At 42.9% G+C, this 12,034-nt stretch overlaps 1 protein-coding gene across 2 annotated transcripts in view; it reads left to right on the top strand.

Moving 5' to 3' along the window:
• The window catches only part of CBLB (Cbl proto-oncogene B), a 268,224-nt gene that overhangs the window by 255,296 nt on the left and 894 nt on the right, over positions 1-12,034 (top strand). The window contains exon 20 of one of the 2 annotated variants that reach the window (XM_063630594.1): positions 11,304-11,840. The exons of the other annotated variant lie outside the window; for it this stretch is intronic. Within the exon in view, the coding sequence (XP_063486664.1) occupies positions 11,304-11,375 (72 nt within the window). The 3' untranslated portion in view covers positions 11,376-11,840. Of the gene's footprint in view, positions 1-11,303; positions 11,841-12,034 lie in introns of those variants that run through there. 2 annotated transcript variants of the gene reach the window in all.

Here is a 12,034-nt window from a genome sequence, read left to right as displayed (position 1 = left end):
AGTTAAAATTCCAGGATAAGACACCACTTGTCATGTCTTGATCAGAACCAACCACTGTGACCAGGAGGCAAGGTATTTAAGATGGTAGTGGTGATCAGATGCAAGATATAATTAAATAAGAAAAAGAAAGATTCTGAGAAAGAAAAAGGTGCCTGGGTCTGGTCCTGAGGTAAAAAATTATTTTGTGGGAATTCTTTCTTTGATTTTCAAATGTTTTGACTTATCATAGAAGGACCACATATTTATTGATCTGAGAATTAAAAGAGTGTTCCCTGTTCCATTGTGGCAGATATTTGTTAAAGAAATGCAATGTTTCTGTGATTATGTAAAAAGTATTCATTTACCTCAGTCCTATGATTATAAAATTCATGCAAAGTATTATTTATTAATAACCTTCATCCAATCATTAAACAAATTATTAATATTTAACAAATAATATTGTAATTGAATTGTATAAAACTCTAATAAAGCTTTAGTAGCTCTTAGTGGGCATCCTAAGCTCTGTAAAAAAGGTTAATATCTGTAAATAGATGTCAATATTAAATAGTAATAAATATTTAAATACTGTATAGAAATTTCTTCATTATTTATTATTATTTGTTTTGAGACAGAGTCTTGCTCTGTCGCCCAGGCTGGAGTGCAGTGGCATGATATCAGCTCACTGCAACCTCTGCCTTCCAGGTTCAAGTGATTCTCCTGCCTCAGCCCCCTGAGTAGTTGGGATTACAGACACATGCCACCATGCCCGGATAATTTTTGTATTTTTAGTAGAGACAGAGTTTCTCTTGTTGGCCGGGCTGATCTCAAATTCCTGACCTCAGGTAATCCACCTGCCTGGGCCACCCAAAGTGCTGGGATTACAAGTGTGAGCCATTGCATCTGATCACCATATACAAATTTGAGCTAGACACTTTCAGAAAAACAGTTGACAGCTTGCTGAAAACATCCTTGTAATTTGGGATGGTTAATTTTGTGTGTCAATCTGTCTAGGCTATGCCGCCCTGTTGTTTGGTCATATATCAGTCTCTACGTTTCCTTGAAGGAAATTTTTAGATGTGATTAACTTTTTAAAAATCAATAGACTGAGTAAAGCAGCAGAGTGGCTTCCATAAAGTGACTGGGGCCCATCTAACTGTTTGAAAGTCCTAAGAGTAAAGATTGAGGTTTCCTGAACAAGAAGCAATTCTGCCTCAAGACTGCAGCATAGAAACACTGACTGAGTTTCCAACCTGTGAATTTTAGGCTTGAGACTGTAACATCAATTCCTTCCTGAATCTCCAGGATGCTAGCCTGCTCTACAAATTTTAGACCTAGAACTTACAAGCTACTGTAATTGTCATAATTGTAAATGTATACTCATTTTCCCTGAGTATCTTTCATGTACACATGAGATATGCACACACACACACGCACACACGCACACACGGCATTGTATATAATGCCTTCTACACACACACGCGCACACACACAAACACACACGCTTTTCTGGTGAACATGATACAGGGTTATTCCCTTGACTTTGATCCGCTTCATGGGCAAGCAAACTGGAGTGGCTCATTTTACTCAGCCTGCCACTGGCCACTCCACGTGAGAGGGAGCCTGCGAGCAGGTGAGTGCGGGAACCAGAGCGAAGGAGCGCTGGAACCAGCTGGTTGCTCCTCTCTGGCAAGAGCTGCCTTTGCGCAGGCCCCGCAGCAATGTCCAGGCGCCTTGCTCTCTCAACACCCAGATTCTTGTCTGGTATCCGGGAAGAATCGGGTCACAGGAACGGACTGAAGGGAGTGTATGCGGAGGATTTTATTGGGTGATAGTTCTCCGCGGGATGGGAGTAAGAAAGGGGATGGTGCGGGGGAAAAGGTGCTTTTCCCTGAAGTCGCACCGTCTGAAGTTAGCTCTATCCCTAGTCTCCGACGCTCAGCCGCTTGTATTCCCAACATTCAGCAACTTGTATTCCCGCTGTTGAGCAGCTTGTGTTGCTCTGCCAGCTGGAATATTTTATGGGCACAGGTTAGGGGTGTGGCAGGCCAAAAAGGTAACATTTGGGTAGAAAAATGGGGTCAGCTGTTTTCACTTAGGGCTGTGATTCCAGGCGTAAGGGTGGGGTTAAGCTGGGAACCCAGCTGTTCTGTATCAGACATACACATATATAATATATGGGAAAACAAATAGGACATATATATACATATATATCCATATTTATGTATACATATATACACATATATACATATGTGTATATATATGTCCTATTGGTTCTGTTTCTGTTTCTCTGGAGAACCCTAATGCAAAATACATAAAATATAAACAGTATATAAAATTAAGAAGAAAAAGCCAATAACTCGAGAAGAAATGAGCAAAAGTTATTAAATTGATTAACATAAAAAGAAATGCAAAATATATTTAATTTTGCTTAAGAGAAATCACATTAAAACTAAATTAAGATGTGTTTCTTACACGTCAGAATGGCAAAAAAAAAAAAAAAAAAGAAAGAACTGCCCAATCATACTCATTGGTTGTGGGAAAACAGGACTCTCATACATTGCTGGTATAGGAGACCAGAATACGTCACTCCAAAATATGCCTTTTAGGCATAAGGATTATTTTGAGCAGATTATATAAAGACACCGAAGACAGAAATGCTCTGAAAAGTGAGGTTACCATTTTGTAAGGGAAATTTAGATTTATAAGAGAAATCTGCATTTGGAAGGGTGTCTCCTTGTCTGTATCAGTGAGAGAAGGATGATTTAAAATTCACTAGAGTTTCTTATCAATAAAGAAGGCACAGAATTAAATCTGCATAACAAACTTATCCTTGCTTACTGTACTTTTCCTGGTCACCTCCCCATAAACAGCCTCCCCCTTTCTCTTTAATTAGTTTAAGGGGATGATTATATTTTAGTCTGAACTCAAAAATTGTCTTCTTGGGATTTACTTATTTTCCCCAGTTTAATGGTTAATACTGAGTGTCAGCTTGACCCTGGGTGTGTCTGCGAGGGTGTTGCCAAAGGAGATTAACATTTTTAACATTTGAGTCAGTGGGCTGAGAAAGGCAGACCCACCCTTAATCTGGGTGGACACCATCTCATCAGCTGCCAGCGTGGCTAGAATATAAAGCAGGCAGAAAAATGTGAAAAGACTAGGCTGGCCTAGCCTCCCAGCCTACATCTTTCTCCCATGCTGGACCCTTCCTGCCCTTGAACATCGGACTCCAAGTTCTTCAGTTTTGGGACTTGGAGTGTCTTTCTTTGCTCCTCAGCTTGCAGATGGCCTATTGTGGGACCTTGTGATAGTGTGAGTTAATACTTTATAAACTCCCCTGTATATATATGTGTGTGTGTGTCTATATATATATATAGACACACACACACATATATACACATACGTGTGTGTGTATATATACACACGTATATATACACACACACATACATATATACATATATACATATGTATATATATACCTATGTGTGTATATATACCTATATATACATATACATAGGTATATATATGTATTTTTATATATAAACATATACATATATATATGATCAAACAGCAGGGCACCATAGCCTAGACAAATTGCCACACAAAATTAACAATCCTAAATTACAAGGATGTTTTCAGCAAGCTGTCAACTGTTTTCTCACAGTGTCTAGCTCAAATTTGTATATGGTGGTCAGGTACAGTGGCTCACGCTTGCAATCCCAGCACTTTGGGTGGCCCAGGTGGGTAGATTACCTGAGGTCAGGAATTTGAGACCAGCCTGGCCAACATGAGAAACCCCATCTCTACTAAAAATAGAAAAATCATCCAGCCGTGATGGCACATGTCTGTAATCCCAACTACTTAGGGGCTGAGGCAGGAGAATCACTTGAATCTGGGAGGCAGAGGTTGCGGTGAGCTGAGATCATGCCACTGCACTCCAGCCTGGACAACAGAGTGAGACCCTGTCTCAAAAAACACAAACAAACAAACAAACAAAAATTTGTATACAGTATTTAAATATTTATTACTATTTAATATTGACATCTCTTTATAGATATTAACCTTCTTTACAGAGTATACATATGTGTGTGTGTGTGTGTGTGTGCATATTATTAGTTCTGTCCCTCTGGAGAACCCTAACTAAAACAGATTTTGGTACCAGGAGTGGTTCTAGAGGAACGCAATATTAAGGATGGAGTTCTTTTCTTTGTTTTGAGGTTTCTGGAGTTGGCTGTTTGATGTGATTAGACTAAAAAATGCTGAAGACTCCACTTCTAATAGTATGGAGAACACTGAGAGTCCTTGGTGTTAGCTGTTTAGAGAGTTATGCCAAATAAATGCATTTGACACTCCTGACTCACCACTCTTGAGAGGCAAGGAGTTTAGTGACTCTATCCGTAATACCTTTGTCCATATGTAGAGAACCAAGGAACATAATTAAGCTGGTTGGTTGCATCTAAATTCAGTGGAAAAAATGATGGAAGAAAATGGTGAGCTCAGGGATTCTAACTCTTGGCTTCAGAAGCAGATACTAAACCTCAAATCTGCCAAGATTGTCCTGAATGAGAGTCTTATCTCCTGTAGAGAAATAGCTGAAATTGTGGAAAAACAGACACAAGCTTTTATCATGCAAGTGGCTGACTTGCAATGAAAGGTACATGCACAGCCTCGCCAGGTGTCTACTATTAAAGTAAGGGCATCAGTTGGAAAAGAACGGGACCCTGCAACATGGAATGGGGATGTATGGGAGGACACTGATGAAGCTGGGGACACTGAGCTTGTAAATTCTGGTGAAACTTTTTTGCCAGAAGAAACAGCTTCCCCATCCCCAGTAGTGGAAACATCCCCTCTACAACCGGACTCATGCTGCCATCAGCCTTTCCACATTTGTCTGAGGAGATAAACCCTGCACTGCCTGAGGCAACAGCGATGGCCTCCCCTGAGGCAGCTGCCACGCAAAATAATGTTGACTGTCCTCAGGAGCCACCCCCAACACCCCTGTTTGCTTCTAAATCTATAGATTGAAGTCCCAGTGGGCCCTAGAGGTGAGGTTGAGAGTGTGACCCATGAGGACGTGTGCTACACTCAAAAAGAACTGCTTGAGTTTTCTAATTTATATAAACAGAAATATGGAGAACTGGCATGGGAATGGATATTAAGGGTGTGGGATAATGGTGGAAGGAACATAGAGTTGAATCAGGCTGAATTTATTGATTTGGGACCACTAAGTAGGGACTCTGCATTTAATGTTGCAGCTCAGGGAGTTAAAAAAGGTTCTAACAGTTTTTTTGTTTGGTTAGCTGAAATATGGATTAGAAAATGGCCCACTATGAGCAAGCTGGAAATGCCTGATTTCCCTTGATTTAATGTATAGGAAGGGAACAAAAGCCTTAGGGATATTGGGATGGTGAACTGGATTAGTCACTTTAGACCTACTCATCCCAGCTGGGAGGGTTCAGGAGCTATACCCTTGACCAATGCATTGCAAAATAGATTTGTGAGGGCAGCACCTGCATCTTTGAAGAGGCCTGTAATTGCTCTTCTCCGAATGTCAGATCTAACAGTGGGAACCATAGTCGCTCAACTAAAACATTTAAATACAATGGGAATAGTTGGATCCTGAGGTGGCAGGGGCCAAGTGGCAGCACTCAGCCATCAAAGGCAAGGTGAGCGTAGCTACCGTAATGGACAGCATAGGCAAAGCAGCAATCAGAGTAGTCTGACTCCTGTAGAGCTCTGGCATTGGCTAATTAATCAAGGTGTTCCTAGGAAGCCTGCTGCATTCCTACTTAATTTATATAAGCAGAAAACTTCTAGGGCAAATGGACAGAATAATAATTTGAAACAGAATAAATAAATAAAAACAGAAAAACAACCCCTCAATCAATTTCCAGACTTGACCCAGTTTACAAACCCAGAATCCCTTGAATGAAGCGGAGGCCAGGTCTCCTTGAGGAAGGACCCATTACACTACTGACAATTGATGCTGTTGCTCTTTCTCCCATCCTTCCTCAAGATCTCTGGCCTTTTACTAGTGTAACTTCACTGAGGAAAGGGAAATGACCAGATATCTTGGGGACTACTGGACACTGGCTCTGAGCTGACGTTGATTTCAGAGGACCCAAAATGTCATTGTGGCTTTCCAGTTAAAGGAGGGGCTTATGGAGGTCAGGTAATTAATGGAGTTTTCACTCAGGTCCGACTTCCATAGGTCCAGTTGGTCCCTGGATGCATCCTGTGGTCGTTTCCTCAATGCCAGAATGCATAATTGGCACAGACATGTTTAGCAGCTGGCAGAACCCACACATTGGCTCCCTGACTTGTAGGATGAGACCTAGTATGGTGGGAAAGGCCAAATGGAAGCCATTAGAGCTGCCTCTACCTAGAAAAATAGTAAATCAAAAACAATATTGCATCCCTGGAGGGACTGCAGAGATTAGTGCCACCATCAAGGACTTTAAAGACATAGGGGTGGTGATTCCCACCACATCCCTGTTCAACTCTCCCATTTGGGCTGTGCAGAAGACAAATGGATCTTGGAGAATGATAGTGGATTATCGTAAGCTTAACCAAGTGGTGACTTCAATTGCAGCTGCTGTAACAGATGTGGTTTCATTGCTTGAGCAAATTAACACATTCTTCTGTACCTGGTGTGCAGCCACTGCCTTGGAAAATGCCTTTATCTCCATTCCTGTCCATAAGGCACACCAGAAGCAATTTTCCTTCAGCTGGCAAGGCCAGCAGTACAGCTTTACTGTCCTGCCTCAGGTTATATCAAATCTCTGGCTTTGTGTCATAATCTTATTCAAAGAGACCTTAATCACTTTTCACTTCCAAAAGATATCACACTGGTCCATTACATTGATGATATTATGCTGATTGGATCCAGTGAGCAAGAAGCAGCAAACACATTGGACTTATTGGTGAGACATTTGCATGCCAGAGGATGGGAAATAAATCCGACTAGAATTCAGGGACCTTCTACCTCAGAAAAATTTCTAGAGGTCCAGTGGTGTGGGGCCCATTGAGATACTCCTTCTAAGGTGAAGGATAAGTTGCTGTATTTGGCTCCTCTTATAACTAAGAAAGAGGCACAATGCCTGGTGGACCTATTTGGATTTTGCAGGCAACACATTCCTCATTTGAGTGAGTTACTCTGGCCCATTTATCAAGTGACCCAAAAGGCTGCCAGTTTTGAGTGGGGTCCAGAGCAGGAGAAGGCTCTGCAACACGTCCAGGCTGCTGTGCAAGCTGCTCTGCCACTTGGGCCATATGACCCAGCAGATCCAATGTTGCTTAACGTTTCAGTGGCAGAGAGGGATGCTGTTTGCAGCCTCTGGCAGGCCCCCATAGGTGAATCACAGTGGAGGCCACTAGTATTTTGGAGCAAGGCCCTGCCATCTTCCACAGATAACAACTCTCCTTTTGAAAGACAGCTCTTGGCCTGCTATTGGTCTTTGGTGGAAACCAAACATTCGACTATGGGTCATCAAGCCATCATGTGACCTGAACTGCCTGTCACGAACTGGATGCTTTCTGACCCATCTAGCCATAAAATGGGTTGTGCACAGCAGCATTCCATCATCCAATGGAAGTGGTATATATATGATTGGGCTCGAGCAGGTCCTGAAGGCACAAGTGAGTTACATGAGGAAGTGGCTCAAATGCCCACAGTCTCCACTCCTGCCAGCCTGCCTTCTTTCCCCTAGCCTGTACCAATAGCCTCATGAGGAGTTCCCTATGATCAATTGACAGAGGGAAAGAAGACTAGTGCCTGATTCACAGATGATTCTGCATGATATGCAGGCACCACCCAAAAGTGTACAGCTGCAGCCCTATAGCCCCTTTCTAGGACATCCCTGAAGGGCAGTGGTGAAGGGAAATCTTCCCAGTGGGCAGAACTTTGAGAACTGCACCTGGTTGTGCACTTTGCATGGAATGAGAAATGGCCAGATGTGTGATTATGTACTGATTCTTGGGCTATAGCCAATGGTTTGGCTGGGTGGTCGGGGATTTGGAAGAAGCATGATTGGAAAATTGGGGAAGAGGTGTGTTGATGGACCTCTCTGAGTGCTCAAAAACTGTGAGGATATTTGTATCCCATGTGAGTGCTCACCAATGGTTGACCTCAGCAGAGGATTTTAATAATCAAGTGCATAGGATGACCTGTTCTGTGGACACCACTCAGCCTCTATCCCTAGCCACCCCTGTCATCACCCAATGGGCCCATGAACAAAGTGGCCATGGTGGCAGGGATGGAGGTTACACATGGGCTCAGCAACATGGCAACTTCCGCTCACCAAGGCTGGCCTGGTTACAGCCACTGCTGAGGGCTCAATTCGCCAGCAGCAGAGACCAACACTGAGCCCTCAATATGGCACCATTCCTCGGGGTGATCAGCCAGCTACCTGGTGGCAGGTTGATTATATTGGACCTATTCCATCATGGAAAAGGCAGAGGTTTGTCCTCGCTGGACTAGACACTTACTCTGGATATGGGTTTGCCTATCCTGCATGCAGTGCTTCTGCCAAGACTACCATCCGTGGGCTCACGGAATGCCTTATCCACCATCATGGTATTCCATACAGCCTTGCCTCTGACCAAGGCACTCACTTTAAAGCTAAAGAAGTTCAGCAGTGGGCTCGTGCTTATGGAATTCACTGGTCTTACCATGTTCCTCATTATCCAGAAGCAGCTGGATTCATAGAACCATGGGATGGCCCTTTGAAGTCACAATTACGATGCCAACTAGGTAACAAGTACTTTGCAAGGATGGAGCAAAGTTCTCCAGAAGGCTGTGTATGCTCTGAATCAGCATCCAACATATGGTACTATTTCTCCCATAGCCAGGATTCACGGGTCCAGGAATCAAGGGGTGGAAGTGGGAGTGACCCCACTCACCATCACCCACAGTGATCCACTTGCAAAATTTTTGCTTCCTATTCCCACAACATTACATTCTGCTGGCCTAGAGGTCTCAGTTCCAGAGGGAGGAACGCTGCCACCAGGAGACACATTAGGGCATCTCTTAGTATTATCATGCCCTGTGATTAAGGTCAATGGGAAACTACAACAGCCCAATCTAGGCAGGACCACAGATGGCCCAGACCTTCAGGAATGAAGGTTTGAGTCACTCCACCAGGAAAAAAAACCACAACCTGTTGAGGTGCTTGTTGAAGGCAAAGGGAATACAGAATGGGTGGTAGAAGAAAGTAGTCATCAATACCAGCTACGACCACATGACCAGCTGCAGAAATGAGGACTGTAATTGTCCTGAGTATTTCTTCCTTCTTTTGTTAAAAACATGTCTGTGCATGTACACTTGTACTAAGAAAGTATCTTCATTTTATTTCCTTTTTCCTTTATCATATGACATGATTTATTGACTTCATATCATCATTTAAGTATTGGTAACTTTATGTAATAGGATTTGGGTTGGGGATTGGTGGATTTCCAGTTATATGAAGGATAGTTGTATTATGGTATTTATATTTATGACCTTATTATTGTCTTTATTTGAAGATTATACATCATCTCAGGAGACGTGTATGGGTTCAGGCTGACAAAGGGTGGACTTGTGATGGTTAATACTGAGTGTCAACTTGAATGGATTGAAGGATGCAAAGTACTGATCCTGGGTGTGTCTGTGAGGGTGTTGCCAAAGGAGATTAACATTTTTAACATTTGAGTCAGTGGACTGGGAAAGGCAGACTCACCCTTGATCTGGGTGGGCACCATCTCATCAGCAGCCAGTGTGGCTAGAATATAAAGCAGGCAGAAAAATGTGAAAAGATTGGACTGGCCTAGCCTCCCAGCCTACATCTTTCTCCTGTGCTGGACCCTTCCTGCCCTCGAACGTCGGACTCCAAGTTCCTCAGTTTTGGGACTTGGACTGTCTTTCTTTGCCCCTTAGCTTGCAGATGGCCTATTGTAGCACTTTGTGATAGTGTGAGCTCATACTCAATAAAACCCCCCTCCTTTATATGTGTGTGTGTGTGTGTGTGTGTGTATGTATCCTATAGTTCTGTCCCTCTACAGAACCCTAACTAATACACGTGGGTATCTTTCATGCAGTCATGAGGTAAGCATGTTAATACATTTCTGTTTGTTTTTCTCTTGTTAATCTGACTTTTGCTACAGGGATTTCTTCCAAACAAGATTGCAGAAAAGGCAGGGAAAAAATTAATTTTTCTTCCCCTACACTGCTGAGAATAAAAAGTGATACAACTCTTTGATGTAGTACTTGGTAATATCCAGCCAAATTGCTTACACATTTGCCCTTTTTTTTTTTTTTGAGACAGAGTCTTGCGCTGTTACCCGGGGCTGGAGTGCAGTGGTGTGATCTCCACTCACTGCAACCTCCACCGCCCAGGCTCAAGCAGTTCTCCTGCCTCAGCCTCCCAAGTAGCTGGGATTATAGGTGCCTGCCACAAAGCCCAGCTAATTTTTTGTATTTTTAGTAGAGACAGGGTTTCACTATGTTGACCAGGCTGGTCTCAAACTCCTGACCTCGTAATCCACCTGCCTTGGCCCCCCAAAGTGCTGGGATTACAGGCATGAGCCACATTTACCCTTTGACACAACAATTTCACTTTAGGTATACATCTCAAACATACACTGGTTAAATAAAAAAGACTTAAAATGTGCACGAGACTATTCACTGAAGCTCTATTTGTAATATCAAAAAATTGGACACGTCAGGTTGGGGCTCAGAAACCAATATGCCACAATATGGTGGTTTTTTTTCAGGTAGACAGGCATGAACAGGGCAGGAGAGTCATCTCCCCAATTCACTAGCAATGTCAGGTGATGGTTTAGCAATGATCACATTGCCTTTCTAAAAGTGATAAATTGGAAGCCAGCACCAGGGAGAGGCCATTTCCTGGTGGTCCACACCTGCTGCACTAAAATGTTAATTGATTGCAGATGTCAGGGAGAAGCAACTTCCTGACCATGTGCATTAAGAGACAAAATGGTGGAGTATGACCTTCTGGGCACACCCCACAGGAAAAGGGAAGAAAGCTTCAGATGGGCTTGTGTACCACTTCCTAGACATGCTGCACCTACTCACTTCCCAGGTGTAAGAGGGCACTGTGCATGCTGGCAGCCCACCGTAAGGGAAGAATCATGGGAAAGGGGTTGGCCTATAAAGTGCTAGGATCAAGGTTAAATACTGCACTTGTTCTTCAGGTTGCCCCCTTGGGTCTCTTCCAAGAGTATGTTCTTTTCCTCTCTTTCCTGTTCTAAAGCCTTTTAAAATACATCTCCACCCCTCATCTGAAAGTTGCTGTGGTCTCTTTTTCTTCAGTCGAATTCTTTCTTCTCAGGAGGCAAGAACTGAGGTTGCTGCAGACCCATGCAGATCCACAGCTGGTAACTCGGATACCTGTCACCAGTAACATTTTGACGTGCTGAACTGAAGAAACCCCAAAATCTCTATAACCTTCCCCCAGCCCCACACCATTTCTCTGAAAGAAGCTGAAGTTCCTTTATCTGTGTAAGATCCAGACTCACCAAGGAACAACTGTTTTTTCTTCCCCTCCCTATTATCTCATGGTCTACTGCAGAAAAAAGCAAGATGTGACCACGCCTGAGTAGATTCTTTTATGAGCATCTGACTGTCTCCAAGGGTTATTTAAATTCTAAAGAAGACTACTTACAAGTTCATGTCTGTTCCTGGATTCAATCTTTCTCCCTAGCAATTTATTACCCTTCCATAGAATTCTTCTTCTTCCCGTCCCACAACCTACTTTATCAGGATCCAAGTCCCCATTCTTTCTGTAAACTCAAGATTGTATAGAAGCTTTTGTACCTCATTGGGAAGTTGGGCCTTCAGAATAAAGCTCCCATGTATGAACATTAAATAAGTGTGTATGGCTTTTTTCCTATTAATCAATCTGCTTTGCTTCAATGATTTTTCAGCAAACCTTTAGGAGACCCAGAGCCTATGGGCCCCAGGTTGACCTAAAAGAAAAAGACTAAGGCACAAAATATAATTCAAAGAGTTTACTTAAGCCAAAGCAAAGACAGCTGCCCAGAAAACTCAGAGCCAATAATC

The sequence above is a fragment of the Symphalangus syndactylus genome, chromosome 21, assembly GCF_028878055.3.
Source record: "Symphalangus syndactylus isolate Jambi chromosome 21, NHGRI_mSymSyn1-v2.1_pri, whole genome shotgun sequence".
Lineage (NCBI taxonomy): Eukaryota > Metazoa > Chordata > Mammalia > Primates > Hylobatidae > Symphalangus > Symphalangus syndactylus.
Note: the sequence above shows the minus strand (reverse complement) of the source record. Positions and strands in the feature narration are given on the sequence as shown.